Source organism: Vipera berus (assembly GCF_964194415.1).
Source record: "Vipera berus genome assembly, chromosome: 2".
NCBI classification, from domain to species: domain Eukaryota; kingdom Metazoa; phylum Chordata; class Lepidosauria; order Squamata; family Viperidae; genus Vipera; species Vipera berus.
In genome coordinates, this window is record NC_138203.1 from 63076864 (window position 1) to 63096577 (window position 19714).

Genomic DNA, 19714 nt, shown 5'->3' on the forward strand with positions numbered 1-19714 from the left:
CAGCCATAGTAAATTTTACTGACTCTATCCTTTACACATCTAAATTGGTGCTCCTTTACATTTGATGATAGTGCATTCCACATTTTTAATACCTACTTCATATTTCCTTTTATTGGTTTTGAATCTGAATTATTTTGCATGAATGATCCTAAATTTTAGTGTTTTGAGAGAAGTAGGGAGAAAACCTCATATGATCATTTGGAGAGCATTTGCCAAAGAATAGATTTGGGGTTATCAGAGTAGAAATGTATGATGTAAAAGGTTTTCTCCTGTAAAGAATTATAGCATTTGAAGATGCTTCATTCTCTATTATTCCACGCATAATCATTTCAAGCTAGAAAGCAGTAATTGGTGAAAGATGCTAATATTTCCTGGGTTTTACATTAAGATCACGTAGCTCACCTTTGTTGAAAAAGAAAAAAGAAGCACTTTATCTTTGTTTTTTCTGAAATGATTTAAAAGCTTCTGAAGGACCTGGAAGTGAACAATGGAAAGTAACATTGATTAAATCTTCACCCCCAAATGTTTACCAGATCTGTTTTACATAATATGATATCTTTACTTTGGTCTTTAAATAAAAATACAGATATAGCAGAATCAACAAGTATCACAGAGAAACAATCTGTTATCTAGAACATATGAGAACAGGGACTACAGAGCTAAAGGATGGTTAAATAAAGCCATAAAACCACTATAAAACTGAAAACTACATATAATGAATAAAATATAGTAAGCTGATAGTGTGCTGTATGCAACCTACAAAAAAGAAATGAATTAAAAATTAAGTTGTGGCAACAGAAGCTACACAACCAAAATCTCTGGAAATAAGCACCAGCAGTATAATAGCATATGTCAAGTCTGTTTAGCTCTGGCTGGCTATCAATTCCTGATAACTTTTGTACAATGCTGCCAAGAATTTGGCAATATTATGTGTTGAGTCAGAGATTTGTAGGGAGATCTAGAATTGCTCTGTAAGCTTATAAACCTAGTGAATAGTTGGAGAAGAACGGTACTCTGGGCATCTATCTAAAATGAGCAGCACAGGAAGATGTGCTTGACAGTTCCAATTGCCCACCAGCATTCCAGGGGCAAACTTATTGATCTTCCTGTGTCTCTCATCTATCACAGCAGTGATGACACTGCAGCAAGCCAAAATAAAGATCCTTGTGCTATTAGGGCCCTCTAGCTGTTTAAAGTATGCAACTAATATTACTCTGTACCTTAGGTTTTCCGTGGTGGGAAAGTTTAGAGTTTGGCTTAAATCAGTTTGGTAGTGTGTCCCCATTATACCCTGTTCACAGAATAAATTGCGGGGGGTGGTGGGGGTGGGGGTGGAGAGTGAGAGATTGAGTCCAAGCAATAACGTGTCTAGCCAGATTTATTTTCAGGAGGAATGAGACCTACCTTCAGCATGAGTGAGGCTAAGCCCACAGGGGAAAACACTGTCTTGGCCAAAAAATTAGTATCAACATCCATACTCCATACTGCACTTTCATCTACTTAGAATAGCATTAGGAGATACAGTGAGATATCTGTTTTATGGAATTTGGACAAATGCCAGCGGGGGAAGGGGATTAAGTTGCAAAATGATTAAAGAAGTTTCATCATGACTTTTCTTCAGATAGTGTAAGGATTGCAGGTCTGAAGCTGCATTTTGATTATAATAAATTTTAAGTAGTAATAGTATATTCCTCAGTGTTTTGGGGGATCATTGTTGCTGTGAGCTTCTTGGAGTCAGAAGCATGAAAGATCACAAAAGCAATGAGAGTTACTCAACCTTGTTCTCTTTGTATGTCACAGGTAAATGTCAGAAGTGTGCCTTTGATCTCTTGGCAAAGGCCATAAACTTGGTTTTATGAAAGTTTATTACCAGATGATCCTCTCTTCAATACTGAGCAAAGTCACCACCCCCTATGTTCTTTTGAGTCCTTCAGGGGTCTCAAATCATCGCTCCATCTATCCATGTTCTTTGACTGGAGGTGGGGGGAGGATGCAGAGGGAGGGGAATACGAAACCCAGCACAGCATTTATGAGAAATTTAACAGAAGCTCTGTTCAACCTTTGGGTTGCAATAGTGCTTGATTAATGACTTTGGAGTTTGCATCTGACTTTTAGGGACATACCATTGTGGAGATATGAATAAGAGACAGTAAGCACTAATCAATCAAAGAAGCTTCCAGTTTCTCCCACAAATTGGATAAAAAAAGAGAGCAAAATGGAAGTTGAAGTCCACAAGTCATAAAAGGGCCAATGATATAAGGGCCTGATGTAAGTTAACTCTACAGAAGTCAGCAATAAATTCTTGAGTTTTGGACTCAAATCTAATTTTAAAAGCTGTCTTATGAAATATTTTCATAACCTTCTTTCAGGTAAAGCTTTATAGATTCATTAAAAATAAAGTAAATCTCCTAAGAGCAATTGTACCTGATTAAAGCTGTCCTGCTAATTTCATATTTTAAAATATGCTTGTAATAGTTCATTCCTTACAAAACTACAGAATACTGACTATATAAAACTTAGGCAGAAGTAGGAACCTCCTTTCTGAACAACAATTGCCTGCAAGGTGAAAGCAAACCAGTAAATAACTTTAATTTTTGTTGTGTGGATGTTCAAATGCCTGGCTGTTAATACCTAGAAAATTTCTCCCCTCATTTCACTACTACTCATTCGCTGGTGCTGCTTTTACATCACTATGCACATATAACAAGATCATTAACAGCCATTCAGAGTTATACTGGACCTCCTCAAAACCTCTTACAAATCATTTCTCAAATTACAGTGGCTGCACATACACAGTCACATGATCACATTTTGGGCAACTGGCTAATCTCTACAGTAATTTACAGCATCCCGTGGTCATTGCATTGTGATTTGAAACTCTTTTTATAGGTTTCTGGTCTTTACTTCCAGTTTCTGGCAAAAAATGCCAATTGGGAAAAATGGATTTCTTTAATGACCATGTGTTTGCTTAATGACCACCACAAAAACTATCAAAAAATTTGAACCAATAACACAGTGTCTTGACGTATGGTTGCAATGTCTTACCACCACTATTCTGGGTTTCGATTATGGTCCTAGTTCAAGGACTACCTGTACTGCAAACTCTAGGAAGACAGAAATCATAGGATACTTTTACATATTCTGGTTCTTTTCCTTTCCAGGCAGGTAGAAAGAAAGAGATTTGATATTTGCATTGCCTGATTCCAAACTGCAGAACTCTCAACTAAATTCCTCAGAAAAGTGTCAATGATGATAGGTTTTGTAATAATTATAATTATTATAATCATTATGGGTTTTTCCCCACAAATGCTGTGCTGGATGCAAGCAAAAGAAATATGTACTGGAAAACAGCTCTGCTCCATCTTTCCCCTCTTTTACTTACTTTCATTTTCCCACTGTATTTTGGATCAGAAAGAGTTTCAAAAGCAGCATTTTTGCTAAGGTCCACAAAATCAGGAAACTTGGAAAAAACATGGCTGCAGATCCTTGTGATGTAGGCCTCCTAAAATAAAATACAAATCAGTCAAAAGAAAACGCAGAATTAAAAGAAGTGGAAGAATACACTTAGTGCACGGAAAAATTGAAAGCACGGAAGGTCTATAGAAGATAAGACTGCTACTTGCAGAAGTTTGACAAGGGATTTTCATTTGTGTAACAGTAGCAATAGCAAAAAGACATTCCTTCTACTTTGAATAAGCTAAAAGGAAAAGAAAAAAAGGGGGGGGGAGCTGGAGTGACAAAAGGACAAATCAGAATAAATTCCATGGCTGAAAGTGTCCTTACATCTAGTCCATTTCTTTAGTCTACATCTCCCCATAGTTCAAAAATCTCATATATCCATCTCAGTTTCATTCTACCAATAAATAGATAGATGTCATATCTTGGATTGTTACTTCTCATTCCAGGACACACACACACACCCTTTTTTTTCTCCTCCAGAATATCTTCATGAAATTCCTATTTGTGATCTTAACTATCAATTCTTTACCCTTCCTTCCTTCTCTCTCCAGTTGTGTCTGACTCTAGGGCGTGATGCTCATCTCCATTATTCAAAGACATTTTTCATGGTCATGTGGCCTGCGTGGCTGTATACCAAAGGCGCATTGAACACCATTACTTTTCTACCAAAGTAATACCTATTAATCTACTCGCATTTGCCTGCTTTCTAACTGCTAGGTGGGCAGGACCTGGGGCAAGGTCCTGCCCACCCCTTATTCCAGACTGAAAGCTACAACCATCAAGTTGTGGCTGTAATTTCATTTTCCTCGTCTCTTAAAAGGAAGAGGAGAAAATGGGGATAGCAACTGAGTCCTCTGCTGATTTTTCTAAGCTAAAACTTGTAGTAGATCTGACTGCTTACTATACCGTTCTTATATTTCGAGGCAGAAAGAAGGGAAATTAGAAAGCAGCAGCCTTCCATAACCCCTTTGGACATTCTGCAGCCATCCCTTTTTCTCTTGCTATTGGAAGGCGAAGGGAAAAAAAAAGAAAAAGAGCAGGCTTTTAGCTTAACTATTGATACCGGCTAGAGAAAACTGCTCTCAGGAAGATTGTTTTGAAATAGATGAATGTAAAACACACAGCAGGTATCAAGGAGATTGCTAGGTTACAGGGAGTGGAATGAGGCCACCGCACTGCCTCTTTACTAATGGGGCAGTTCTCGCTCAGTTCCTTACAACTTTGCGTTCTGTCCCTGTTGCCATAAAAAAGGAAAGGCGAAAAACAGTAGATTCTGGGAAGAGCAATATAGGCAACTCAGTCGTTAAGCAAAGCAGTGGTTAAGTGAAATGCACACGATCTTACTTCAGCTTTCCTTTGTTTTACAGATCCCTGAAGGTCATAAATGTGTGGACTGATTGTAAAGTTACTTTTTCACCACTGTCATGACTGCGAACATCACTAAACAAGGACTACTTGTACTCAGGCTGAATAGGGACGGCAGACACTAAAATCACATTTTTGTTACTAGACTCAAACAGTCTATCTATTACAGACTTGGAAGCATAATTCCTTAAAAACAATACAGTTTCAACATAATTTTAACAGAATGAATGTGACATAAAATGAAGAATGGAATTTACCAGAAGATTGCCGTTTCAAATCATTGCTGAAAACAAAGACTTGAGAGAACTGACCTGCTGTTTGCTAGTGTTCTCTGTCTGTAACAGGGCAGCATGATTTGCTATCTTACGAAGGACTGTCAAATAACTGAAATATAATGCATTCATTGTCTCGCCGTGAGCATTTGTCTGTAGAAATATAAACAGTTTAAAAATTCAGAGAACTTAAATAAGGCAGGAAATATGTATTTCACAAAATCCAGTGTTTGGATTTCTTTTCTCTGGGGTTGAGGAGAAAATCTGAATTCTAGAATATTAGAAATGTATTTTGTACTTTACTGAACAGAAAAATACACAATATTCTGCCTCTAAAGTTTCACGTCAGCATGTCAAATTAAAATGTTTTGTTATAATTTATAATGGGAAAATACTGTTATGAAAAAGGCAAAAAAAAATTGTCCGTTTCCTTTTCACTTTATGAACAGCAAACATCCCAACAGTCTTTCAAACATAAAAAAATACAATGTGTTTTGAAAACATGATCTATTCATTCAAGGTCCTCCTATGTGCAAAAAGAGATAACTTGATGGTGGATCTATATTGTTAGCCTTTTGAGGTAGCCCAAACACCCCCCTGAACAATGAGTATTAATGTTACTCTTATTTGAAGGTTACAGTAACAGAATCTTGCATGTCTGAAAGCACGTCTCCCCTCCCCTGCCTTTACTTTCCAGAAAACTGGAGCTGGTCCCTTCCCCTTTCTCCACCCTCATCCCTCCTTCAGACTCAGATTTCTCTTACTGGAGCATTATCTAACCTGCAGCTCTTCTTGCTATTTCCCAAGGTTATTTTCACACCCCATTATGTATACTCTGCCCCCAACAAACATTTAAATATGTATTTAAGTGAAATAACTGCCATCTTAACGAGGCTGAAGAATAATGAATTAAATCTGTTAAAGCCACCTCTCTACACAAACGTTAAAATAGGATGGAAAAGGCATAACAAGATCTAGGCTGGTATAATAGATTATAATCAGAATGTAGATTGTACTTTGTTCAAGATATTTTATGTTGACTAATACAATAAATAAAATACATACTTTCCTGCATAAAAAGAAGCATAGCGCATCCAAATGTGACTACGGTTTAAACCTATGTCTTTCATGCTAGAAATTTTTTTTAATTTGTAGGAAGTCTTCTATATGGGTGATGAATCAAAATAGCAACCCCAACATGGATGTTATCTTATCTGGAGCAGATAAGAACCCTTTGCTGCCCAATTCAAGTAAAGTAGATCAGACCTTAGTTCAGAGCACGGATAAAGCTACACAGAAGAATTAGAAATGTTCTAATGAATCAGAAATTATTTCTGTATATAGCTTGAAAGTCATGGACTGGGAACTTTTTGACTGAGTGATGCATTTAAATTTCATTAGTTCATTTGTTAAACATATTTTGGCTGCTTAATGTTCATTCAAATGTGCTTTTGGCAGTGTGGGCAGGTGCCAAGTCCTGCTGGAAAATGAAGTCAGCATCCCCATAAAGCTTGTCTGCAGAAGGAAGCATGAAGTGCTCCAAAATCTCCTGGTAGACGGCTGCGTTGACCCTGGACTTAATGAAGCACAGTGGACCAACACCAGCAGATGACATGGCTCCCCAAATCAACACAGACTGGAAACTTCACACTGGATTTCAAGCATCTTGCAGTGTGTGCCTTTCCATTCTTCCTCCAGACTCTCAGTCCTTGGTTTGCAAATGAGATGCAAAAGTTGCTCTCATCAGAAAAGAGGACTTTGGACCACTGAGCAACAGACCAGGTCTGTTTTTCTTTCGCGCAGGTAAGACACTTCTGACGTTGTTTGTTGTTCAGGAGCAGCTTGACAAGAGGAATACGACATTTGAAGCCCATGTCCAGGATCCGTCTGTGTGTGGTGGCTCTTGATGCACTGACTCCAGCCTCAGTCCACTCCTTGTGAAAGTCCCCAACACTTTTGAATGGCCTTTTCCTGACAATCCTCTCCAGGCTGCGGTCATCCCTGCTGCTTGTGCACCTTTTTCTTCCACACTTTTCCCTTCCACATAACTTTCTATTAATGTGCTTTGATAAAGCACTTTGGGAACATCCAACTTCTTTTGCAATTACCTTTTGAGGCTTTCCCTCCTTATGGAGGGTGTCAATGATGGCTTTCTGCACAACTGTCAGGTCAGCAGTCTTCCCCATGATTGTGATTCCTACTGAACCAGACCATTTAAAGGCTCAGGAACCCTTTGCAGGTGTTATGGCTTAATTAGCTGATTAGAGTGGGACACTTTGAGCCTAGAATATTGCACCTTTTCACAATATTCTAATTTTCTGAGATTGTGGATTTGGGGTTTTCATGAGCTGTACGCCATAATCGTCACAATTATGACAAATCACGGCTTGAACTATCTTGCTTTGCATGTAATGAGTCTATCTCATATATTAGTTTCTCCTTTTAAGTTGCATTACTGAAATAAATGAACTTTTGCACGATATTCTAATTTTTCGAGTTTCTCCTGTACTAAACTATGATGGTTCCCTTTTCCCGAGCATGGGAAATGAAGGAGTATGCAGTTTTATCAATTCACAAAGAGAATGGTCTACAGAATAGTTTATATTACCTTTAAGTGCTGAAGTGTGAATAGGAATATGACTTTCATGGCTAGAACAAATAACTTAAAGTATAACAGACAATGTATGTGTGTATGTGTGCAGGGATGCATTCAAGTCAGTGTTAACTTCTGGCAACTGCCTAGATTAAGTCCCTTGTTTTTCTTGGCAACATTTTCAGAAGTGGTTTGCCATGGCCTCGTTAGGATTTGTAGAGTGTGACTAGTCCAGGGGTAGGCAACCTTGGCTCTTTTATGACTCGTGGAATTCCTGAGCCAGCATGGCTGGCTTAGGAATTCTGGGAGTTGAAGTCCACGAGTCATAAAAGAGCCAAGGTTGCCTACCCCTGGACTAGGCCAAGGACACTCTTAAAGCTTTGTGCCTTAAGCAGGCCTAGAACACATGGCTTCCTGGTTTTTAGCCCAATGCCCTTAACTACACCAAACTGGCTTTCATAACAGCCAATACAGATGCTTAAATCCAAAAACTAAATTCACAAAAAATTTAGAATAACTAGAATAACTTTTAGCTCCTTTTCCCCTCCTTGTTAATGATGGCTGGGCCAGGTCCCCTGAACTTCCAGACACTGGAAAAATATTGCCTCTACCTCTTCTCCATAGGCTACGTTTGAAGCCTATGCAAGTCATCTTCAGTGTATTTTGCCCCATCTTTCACAATTGTTAGCTTTGCTTACTTTGTATAAAGTTAGGATATAAACTTTAAAATACCTGGGAATTTATTCCACAACACATGCTTAAAATTCAAAGTATTCTTCAAGTATCTGAAACATATTTAACCTGAAACATCTCAAAAAAAATAATCTCATCCAATAGCTTTCCAGTAGACCAGCAATGATATCAACAACTGTCTCAAATAACTACTTTCCTGGCTATGCCTGGCTGATTTTTAGGTAATGATTCACTGACCATTTATGTTGTGGTAGATCCAGTGAGGTAAACATGACAAAAATTAAGTTTATTCATTTTATGGATCACACGAGATGAGCAATAATAAAACAGTTTCTATTATATCTTAGTAATATAGCTTGGAAAGGTGTACCGCAAAGCCTTTCCTTGATTATTTTTTTCTTTTGAGACAACATTTTCAAATACCGGTAATTTACATCTGCCTAACCTGAAGTAAATCAATTGCAATCAATGAGGCCATTTCAAGGTAGAGGAATGATTAGACACACATTTGGCATCCAGTTCACAAAACATCTATTTACCAAAAGATGAATTAGTCCCCACCCAGTATATATTTTCTTTCTTCCTTTCAATTGTGTCCAATTCTCAGAGACTGACTGGACAAGTTCCTGCAGTTTTCTTGGCAAGATTTTTCAGAAGCAATTTGCCATTGTCTTCTTCCTAGGGCTTCAAGAAAGTGACTGGCCCAAGGTCACCCAGCTGGCTTTTTGCCTAAGCTTGACCAGAACTCACGATTTCCCAGTTTCTAGCATGACGTCTTAGCCAGTACACCAGACTGGCTCTTAGAGAGACTTTTTAGCATTGTTGTAATTGTAATAATGATTGAACCTCTGTTTTGGTAACTCAGATCAGTCCTATTTTAATTTTTTTAAAAAAATAAAATTTAGAAGCATTATACACACACCTGGGAATTGCCACCCCCCACCCATTAGCTTGTTTGTATTTATTTAATCTACTGTATAATACAGGATGTCATTATCCATCTACTCTATGACCTCATTAAGATTTATGAGGGGGAAAAACAGAGGCTGGATATGGAGTAGGTCAAAGGACTATTGTGGATGGTCACTGTACTTCAAACATACTTAAGTTTAAAAATAATGCTTACTTTGTAGCAACAATTCTTCCTTTTATGGCCACTATTACAGCTACATGGTTCACGTGCCCGCAGAACGAGCTGCACATCTTCTGTTTCCAATACAGTCTTATAAATTGTTCTCTGGAACTCGGTCAAATAACAATATACCATCTGGCGAGATAAAATGCAAAACAGGGGGAATAAAATAACACAAATAATATATCACAAGCTAAAATACGTACTGAGCTTGCAAACTGAAGAGGTGGGCTTTAAGATTCTTTTTCCGAAGGTTATGTTCAACTAGCCCTTTATATGCAAATAAAAAATAATCTGCTAAGAATGTGAAAGATAAATTGTTGGGATCATTCTCAATCCCTAAGACAACAGATCTTAAATTGCTTAAAAGATCTATTTGCCATTTCCTGGCATTATTGTAAAGACTAATGCAGGCAGCAGGAATAAAAGAAAACAGCCAATTTTTAAGACTGACGTTCTGAATGGCTGATATAGGAAAGAGAGAGATTCTTGGACAGTGGTATGACATACTTAATCCTTCCTCTTTAAGACCATGGGTGGCATCTCCATGACATCTTTTGGTCTCAACCAGCAGGATACAGATATTCTAAGACCCCTCCTGCATTTAGGCCACCCACAAAGCAGCAGCACCATGCTGTGCTATAATAATCGAATGGTATCTTGAACATATACTCACATTATCAAGAGAATGGGATAAAATAAAAGCTTCTAGATTAAAGGCAACAGAGTGACATTGCTGTTAATCTTCTCTTTAGAAAACACAGTTTAGACTGCATTATTACAAGCTTTAGCTGAAAGGCAGGTATAAACAAGGAAGAAAGAGCAGCAGACAAATGTGTATCTTTATTAAATGTGTGATTGGGTGTTCTCTAAAATGTATTTCTACATTTACCAAAACATTCCAGGCGGGACAACTGAAAGACATATATATCTTTCACAATGGAAACAAAGTCACCCAGTTTTGGATCTATCAATTCACAACAAACTTTTGTACTATAAAAAAGAGGCACAAAAAGTATGCAACTTCCAATTAATTCATGAGCTTCTACAGATGCTGAACGTATTATACATGCATGGATCTATGCTTCCTCCATCAACCTATGCATATTGGATAGAAAATGAATGTTTCTGCATGAAAATCATTCATAAGGATATTGCTATGTTCCAGAAATACTTAGTGGAAAAGAGAAGAAAAGCAAGGGGTTTATTTCAAACTCTTTATTTTTCAAGTCACGCTTTTGGTTCTTTCATAAAAATCTACCTGCATAAATTGTATTTGGAATCTTCTTGAAAGGTGAAGAGCCCCACGTCCTTGCCTTTACTTCCACATAATAACACACCTTATACTGAATAATAGAAGGACTGCCACAAAGAGCAAAAGGAAATGAGATATTTCATTTTAAGTGCTCATGACTTTGGACAGTCCACCACTATAGAAATTTAACTACCAAATTCCATCTGGATGTACTCTGGATAGGTCTCACTCACTGGAAAAGAAGAATTTTAGATGATCTGACTGATAGGGGGGAAAAAATCTGAGCACTATTCCATAGTTTATTTCATACGTTATGTCAATAAGTAAACTGAATAGAGGGACGAATAGGAATATGATTGTTTTGAAAAGATACTAACATAACTGCAGATCTTATAAAATGTTAGAAGACTGAACTTGGAGGCTTTTTGCATCTCAGAGCAACACTAAACTAGTTTGATCAACCAGACAAAGAAGTCACTAATCTGACACGGACGCTCATACAAATCGACTAAATAAATTTCTGACTTAGGCTATAGTTAGTGTTCCTGAGTTCAAAGAAAAGCAAAAGGTAATTTAATTAATTAAATTTATTATAGTCACCCACCTAAAAAAATTACAAAATGTTCTTGCGAGAAACAATCGAAACAATGAAACACAATTCAACAAACATAACCTGGCTCTGTGGCACTGCCCAGGGTAGGGGATGAGGGAATGGGTGCAGAGGGACCTGCATGGCCTAGGCCCGGGATATTTGCAGGACCGTCTGCTGCTGGGGACGACTTCCCAGTGCGCTCACACAGAGAGGGCCTCCTCAGGGTGCCGTCGGCTAGACAATGTCGGCTGGCGACCCCCAGGGGGAGGGCCTTCTCTGTGGGAGCGCCAGCCCTGTGGAACCAACTCCCCCTTGAGCCCCGGATCTCCGGTCCTTTCGCCGCGACCTCAAAACTTTCCTTTTTCATCAGGCTGACCTAGATTGACGACGGGTTTTTAAAATGTTTTAATTTTTAATTGTTTAGTTAATTTATTTTGGGGCTGTTTATTTAATTTCTTTTAACTTTTGTATTGTTGTTTTTATTGTTGTTAGCCACCCTGAGTCCTTCGGGAGATAGGGCGGCATATAAGTCCCAAAAATAAATAAATAAATAAATAAATAATGCAACCATGGGCCCGACTAATCCCTTGAGAGCTCCCCGGCCTGTTTTACTCCAATGTCAAATAGACATCACAGGCTTTTTCCCCTTTTGGTGTTTAATTGTCATTATTCTAGAATTGTAAGTTTTTTTAACCCTAATTTAATTTTGAATTTTAATTTTTATGCATTTTTATTTATCTGTCATATTATATACCTGCCAGAGCCCCTCTTTGAGGGAAATGGGTGATTTGGAAATATGAAATATAAATAAGTAATCACACATACACAATCGAAACAATAAACCATACAGAACTGCAAGATAGAAATCCTCACTAAAAGTATCATTGGTGCTCATTTCTATTTTGCAAAAAAAGCAGCTGAAACACACACTTATAGACTTCTGGAAGAGTGTTTGAAAGTGGGATTTTTCAGGCTCTATGGATGTCATCATTTCTGGTGGAAACCTTATTGTGCACCTCACAATAAGAACCTCATATTAACTCTCAAGCATGGAAGTGTTTGCCAAGGTTTGGGGGTGCTTTGCTGACTCAGGACTCTGGACTACTGAAAAGAACCAAGAAATCTGCCCTTAATTAGAGCCTCCAGGAAAATATCAGGCTATCCGTCCATTAATTGAGGCTGAACCACCAGGATGTCATAGAGCAAAAAAAAAGTGATTTTAAATATCTAAATCTGAAAAATAAATGTTTCGAAGTCCATAGAAAAGTTATGGTGTGACATAGAATATTCATGTTAAAAAACAAACAAACCCTCAGATGTTATAAGTTGAAGTCTTTGATCATGGAGAGATGAACCAAAATTCCTACACAGTGATGTGAAAACCTGATGATCAATTACAGAAAGCATCTGCAGCTAAAGCTGATACAACCAGTTACTGAATCTAAAAGGACAAATACTTTTTCATACCGCCACATTACTAGACCCACATGAAGTGTAAGATTCAGACAAAAATATGCAAACATTCAAAAAAAATCCAAAAGAAGGCAGCTTGTCGATCAGAAGGTCGGCAGTTTGGCGGGTCGAATCCCGACTGCCGCGTAACAGAGTGAGCGCCTGTTACTCGTCCCAGCTTCTGCCAACCTAGCAGTTCGAAAGCACGTAAAAATGCAAGTAGAAAAATAGGGACCACTCCGGTGGGAAGGTAACAGCGTTCCGTGCGCCTTTGGCGTCCAGTCATGCCGGCCACATGACCACGGAGACGTCCTCGGACAAGCGCTGGCTCTTCGGCTTTGAAACGGAGATGAGCACCAGCCCCTAGAGTCGGAAACGACTAGCACGCATGTGCGGGGGAACCTTTACCTTTACCTTTTATATATATATATATATATATATATATATATATATATATATATATATATATATATGCAAATTATTCAAATTGCTAATAAAGAATTTGGGAGGCTAAGATGATCATTTCGAACTCTTTATGTTCTCATCAGTTAGTCATCAGTTAGCCTTGACAAACTTAAACATATATATATATATATATATATATATATATATATATATATATATATATATATATATATATATATATATATATATATATTATTTATTTCCAAAGAAGTATATAAAGATGAAAGTCCAGGAAAACTGAGAGGCTAGTATTTTCTAAAGAGCTCAGACAATCAAGAATGAATTCCATAGGAACAGATTTGGAGCTCCCCAATCAATAGCTATTTCAAGACATGAACTTCCATGAAAAAGACAGACAAGTTGATTTTAACGAGCAATGGGAATGGAAGATTCATGCCCCAAGATGTAAAAGAACCAAAGTAAGTCCAAATCCCTACTTGCTTCAAAGAGGTCATCAAGAGGAGAATAATGCCCTCTGAATTTTCAAGCACAATAACTGTAACAATTACTTGGGTAATTTTCAGAATGCCTGCAGCTGTCAAGAGTGATTTGCTTTTCACCTAGTTTCTTCCATTCATTATTTTCAATATCACTATAGAAATCTAATATAACAAAGAAATTGTGTGAACATTGCTGAAAGCTCATGATTACTACTGCAGGGCAAAGGTAGGTGCTAATAATTCACCCAGATTCTGCAAAAAACCAAAGCATTTAATGATATCCCTGTAACACAGACCAAATCCTTGCAAGGTTGAAAACGCACTTATGGAAAAAAGCTTTGATAAGACATTTGTATCAAACAGATAGCATCAGCTAGCCGACCATGAACAATTTTGTAAAAGCTAAAGCAGAGCTGGATGTGATTAGTACTTTGATGGGAAAATATCAGAAAACCCCAGCACTGCAGATTATATAAGAAGTTGGAAACACATCTTGGAAGAAGGAGACGGCAACCCATCTCCACTGAGTTATCACAGAAATGGATGCACCCATTAATTCATCAAGAATTGAATTCATTACAAAGAAGGCTCCATGTCTCAGACGTTACTCTTTCTGAGTACAAAAGCAAACAAGTCTCTCTCTTTTCCATAAAAATAGTTAGCAATTAGCAAGTACTATCCAGATTTTTTTTAAAAATGGGAGGAAAGTTACACAGCTCTCTATCTCCAGAATATCATATAGCAATATGTCATGTACGCCACAAACATTTCTGTTCCCTTCTCTAGTTTCCCTTAAGAGTTGTGGTGGCGCAGTGGTTCGAATGCAAATACTGCAGGCTGCTTCTGCTCACTGACGGCTGCCAGCAGTTCAGCACTTTGATCCTGACCGGCTCAAGGTTGACTCAGCCTTCCATCCTTCCGAGGTCGGTAAAATGAGGACCCAGGTAGCAATGTGCTGACTCTGTAAACCGCTTAGAGAGGGCTGTAAAGCACTGGGAAGCAGTATATACCGGTAAGTCTAAGTGCTATTGCTACTCAAAGTTTTACCTTCACAGAGATAGTATCTATCATTCAGGTATTCAAAAATCTCTGTCTTCCAAATCAAAGAATATTACTGGTAACATCACCAAAATAATAATAATAATGAGTTTTATCTTACATTCACTTGGTGCATATGAAGAGCTTAGGAAAATGTAACAAAGCCCCACCTGGTAACCTCCAGAATTCTCTGAAAGGGGAAAAAGTCCCTTCCTCCAAATGTTAGAAAGAAATAGCTTGAAAGATAAAAAGTGCAAAAAAAGGCACTTAGCAAGAAGATTTTGATTTTTCCCTGTCATTCACAGCTTCCAAAACTTTGTAAAAAGCCTCTCTTGTAGTTTGTTCAGATACGCTCCTAGGTTGCTCATAGCCTTTGAGAGGAAGGATAACCCAGTTTTTCTGGAAGCTAATTATAAACGTCACTATTATTGCTATTAATTACATCAGCAATCAAGGAAAAGGTCCTTTTCTAGTCTCCCCCCTCCCCCCAAGTGCTGTTACAGTCTGACACGGATTTCCAGCCCCGCTTGCCCCCAGGGTATAAAGCTACACACGGGCAGTTCCATACATAGGTTACTCTAATATACCTATTGTACAAATTGTACAAAATCCACACTAACAGGAACAAGCAAAGTTAATAAATGGTGCTCACTCTGTCTTCTTTCTTGGGCAACTGGTCACCGATGAGAGCCTTTGTACGCCTTAAGAAACAGCCTGTTAGTTTTTGAGCTAGCCTTGCCATTGCCTTTCGACCTGTGGCTAGCTCTCTCTTAGTTGCAGTGTGCCGCTGGCCAAGTTCTACAGGATCAGAAAACTCTGTCTTGAAACTTGCTTCGCTACCCAAGAGCCCAGGAACAGCCCTAAGAGAAAGAAAGAGAAAATTGTTGTTTTCTAGTGCAGGGGCCCTCAACCTTGGCAACTTTAAGGCTTGTGGACTTCAACTCTCAGAATTCCTCAGCCAGCTTTGCTGGCTGAGGAATTCTGGGAGTTGAAGTCCACAAGCCTTAAAGTTGCCAAGGTTGAGAACCCCTGTTCTAGTCTATCAAGCACTAATACAGGACATTAATTTTAGCAGGCTTCTAGCGTCAAAGATCTAGAGTTGTTATTAGCTATTAACTTTCACATACCAGCCGTAAGATTTACCAAGTTTTAGCTATTTGTTGGACCAATTTTGGGGTTTATTCTTGTTGTGACTCAGGGCCAGCTTGTGGGTCCGGCAGCCGGCTCAGATGTCTCGGATGACTCAGATGAGGGGGAGGAGGAGTGTGTGGAAGACGAACCGGCTGATGATGGTTTGGAGGCTTCGCAGAGCCCCCAGCCGGGGCCCTCTTCTCAGCTGCGTGAGCCCGATAGTGCGGAGGATGATGACCCACAGCTGGCCCTGTTCAAGGACGCCCGACGCAGGAGGCAGTCGAGCAGGACCAAACAGAGAAAGGCTGTGGGACTCCTCGGGAGGAGGCACAGGGAGGCCACGCCCTGAACTCTAAATAAAAGGAGTGTTTGGGGAAGGGCTGGTTGCTGAAAGCAACCCTTCCGTTTGAGGATTCAAGTTCCAGTGTTTTTGTTTCTTGTTCTGTTATTTGAGTAATAAATCTTGGCAGACGCTTTCCAGCCTTAGACGCTCTCCAGTCTCTACTGTTTGAACAGGGGTTTGCCTTATTGCAAGGCCGGTAGCAGGCTGGTTCAGAACAATTCTTATGCTTTTATCACGTGTATTTTGTGGAAAGCCTTTATAAACGAGGCAAAAATTGCGACTGAATCGAGTTGTGACTGTGGGGCCGAAAAACAAACCATCCCATATATAGGGACAAAGTGCTAAAATGGAGCCTATAATGGAGACTTTGCTGATTTCCTGGCTGCAACAAATGAAGCAAAAAATTCTATCTGTGATCTAGATATACGTTTATAATCTCTTACATTTTATATTTCATATATCTTTATCTCTTGTGTTTTGCAATCGAAATTAGATGTGAATGTGCCATATGATAAAACATGTGGAAAGCCATCTTCAGTGTTGGACAGGCAGAAAGACTCTGAGCACCAGGTAAGTGCTAGCACTGATGATGTCACCTACTTTGGCAGATGTTTCTTGCAGAAATGTCTGCAAGAAAAATATTAAACTCAGAGAGTACTAAGGACCCCTCATTTTAACCCTCAGCTACAAATATTCTCCTTTATTGGATTCAAAGTTATGGCTGCTGCAGTGCTTCTGAAAGGTTGGGGACCCCTGCCTTAAGAAACATATATGCCACATTAACAAAGCTACACTGGTACTCAAAATTATGTTTTCCTGGGATAGCAAGTTACGGTACAATCCCAGGGAAAAAATGCAAGTTTTTCACAAAATTCCTACAGGTGCACTATGTGTGCCTATACTTCCCCTGAAGTACCTTTTCTGTATCACATCTGAAGTGCTGTACACAATAATACAGATATGTCAAACACAAGGCCCAGGGGCCGGATCTGGCCCGTGAAGTGCTTTCATGTGGCCCACGAAGCCATCCTGGAAACAGTGAGGGAACGGCCCCCACTGCCTTGGCCCTGGCCCAGAGACCCTCCTTCTGCCAGAGACCCTCAGATCTGTCCCACTCCTGCCCAGGCCCCCATAGGCACCCTTGATGCGAACGATGTAGAGCTGGCCACGCCCACCCAGTAGGCCATACGCACTCTAGCCACGCCCACCCAGTAGGCCATGCCCACCCTGGCCATACCCACCCGGCTCCCTGAGGGCAACCGCAATGCTGATGCGGCCCTCAGTGAAATTGAGTTTGACACCCCTGCCCTAATAGAAAGAAGGCAACATACAACATACAACTTACATACAACATACAACTTACAAGCTAAGCTTGTAAGCCGCCCTGAGTCTTCAGAGAAGGGCGGGATATAAATGGAATTCAAATAAATATATTTGGGTTTCTAAACCGCTCTTTCCTCGTATTGTTAAGCAGCTCATAAATGCCTAAAACCAGTGACATGAGGCACTGAAGGAATCATCTCACACATTACACAGTAATAAATGCACATTTATTATGGCTTGCATTCTACAGTTCCATGACACACACTCACACAATGGGAAATATGTGTTCTATAAATTCCTGGCACGGACAACTATAGCTGGTTTGCCAAAATTCTCTGCAAAAGACATCTGTAAGACATGTGAATGCCAGGCGTGCGTAATACATGAGAACTCTGATGTGCAGAGAGATAAACAAGGGAAAAAAGGATTATAAACACTCCATCTGTGCTTGTAATATTAAATTTTGTTTCACTTACCAGTCCATAACACACCAAAGCTCTTTCATGTTGTTCTGTAAAATTGTCCCAGTAAGTCCCAACCGAACTTTACACGTTAGAGCCTTCATTGTCTGAGTAATCTGAGATTTTGGATTCTTGATTCTATGTACTTCATCTACAATGACAGCTGACCAGTGTAAGCTATGAAACATAAGGATTGGTAAAAGTTTTTTCTAAAGCCTCTCCCTCAATTCAGTTGTCTTAATGAGCTAGTACAGTACTAATTTTTCTCATCATGAACTCAACGTATTCCTCCATATACATTAATAGTTGGAATTGTTTGCTGAAGATTAGGGACCATAATCTGATACACTGAACCAATGCAGGGTTCAGTTTTCTAGTCTATGGCTGAATGACTGTCTTAATGTCAGCCATCTAGTTTCTCTATCTAAAGAAAGATTACAAACTGGATCTCTCTGCTGCTAGTATAGCACCTTAATCACTACACCATAGTGGCTCTCATACAAATATTTCATTTCCCTATTTGAAAGAGTACAGCACATTTAAAAGTTTACGCCGATAGGCTTATCTTTGTTTATAATTAAGGCTTAAAGGCCCATAGGTATTCTATAAGCAATTTTTAAGAAGAAAAATAGGGCTTTATCTGCTAAAATGAAAATACAGAGAAACACAGGCCACTAAACGAGGACTGGAAAGCCAACTCTCGACTCTGCCTTCTACTAAAGGGCATTCTTCACTGGCAGCATTTGGCGATTACCAAAGCCCCCATGTGCAAGATTGCATTGTGAATGGATCCACTGCCTCACGGTATTATTGATCCATGATCTATGAAGGCTTTTGGGGACCATGTGTGTTTTTTTTTTTACAAGAGTCCGCCCGTGTATTCTGCCTTATTTTAAATCTGTTGACATTTCTAACTTTCAGGTTGAAGAAAGCCCATGTTGCAACAGGACAGAATCCACTGTCTGAATCCATTTAAGAAAAACGGAGCTAAGGAGTATGGAGGAGAGAATGAGGAAAGTCTCTGGGACTCATTTTCATTTGTCTGCATGTGTTTAAGTCACACAGATTTCATCAGACGCATTGTGTGCCCAGGATTATATTCCTTAAATACCTTTTCCTTTATCTCTAGCTATTTCAAGGATTTATAGCCCCAATTTATATTTTTAAAAAATGCTTCATGTTCAGTAGCAGTCATTACAGAATGCAGTTACCTGTTAAGCTCATTCAAATAAAGGCGAAGTGCTTCAGAGGTTGTTAGCACAATTTCACATTTTCCCTGCTTGATTCGATTTAACTCATACTCTTTTCTGTTGCCATGCAGAACTATAACCTTGAAGTACCCCCAGACATCTAATTCTTCTTTCCAATTATAGAGCACAGAAAGAGGTGCCACAATCAAGAAAATCTGAAACAGAACATACAGTACCGCTGATGAACAACGCAAAATGTACCCAGAAGGCAAAATTTTCAGTTACGATTTTCAAATGAAATAGTTTTCAATTGTTGCAACAAAGAAAGTTGAGAGATATTTTTTTTTTAAAAAATAAATAGCGTACAGGTAGTCGTCGGCTTAGTACAGTTCATTTAGTGACCATCCAAAGTTACGACGACACTGGAAAAAGTGACTTATGACCATTTTTTAGAGTTACAATCTTTGCAGCATCCCCAAGATCATGTGATCAAACTTCAGACGCTTGGCA

At 39.0% G+C, this 19714-nt stretch overlaps 1 protein-coding gene across 2 annotated transcripts in view; it reads right to left on the bottom strand.

Moving 5' to 3' along the window:
- Window positions 1–19714, bottom strand: part of ERCC6L2 (ERCC excision repair 6 like 2) — a 74790-nt gene that overhangs the window by 44511 nt on the left and 10565 nt on the right. For both annotated transcript variants that reach the window (XM_081320293.1, XM_081320292.1), the window contains 7 exons: window positions 19226–19419; window positions 18030–18191; window positions 15409–15616; window positions 9509–9649; window positions 5136–5249; window positions 3383–3502; window positions 403–474 (listed from right to left, as the gene is read on the bottom strand). In XM_081320293.1, the coding sequence (XP_081176419.1) occupies window positions 403–474; window positions 3383–3502; window positions 5136–5249; window positions 9509–9649; window positions 15409–15616; window positions 18030–18191; window positions 19226–19419 (1011 nt within the window). The remainder of the gene's footprint in view (window positions 1–402; window positions 475–3382; window positions 3503–5135; window positions 5250–9508; window positions 9650–15408; window positions 15617–18029; window positions 18192–19225; window positions 19420–19714) is intronic.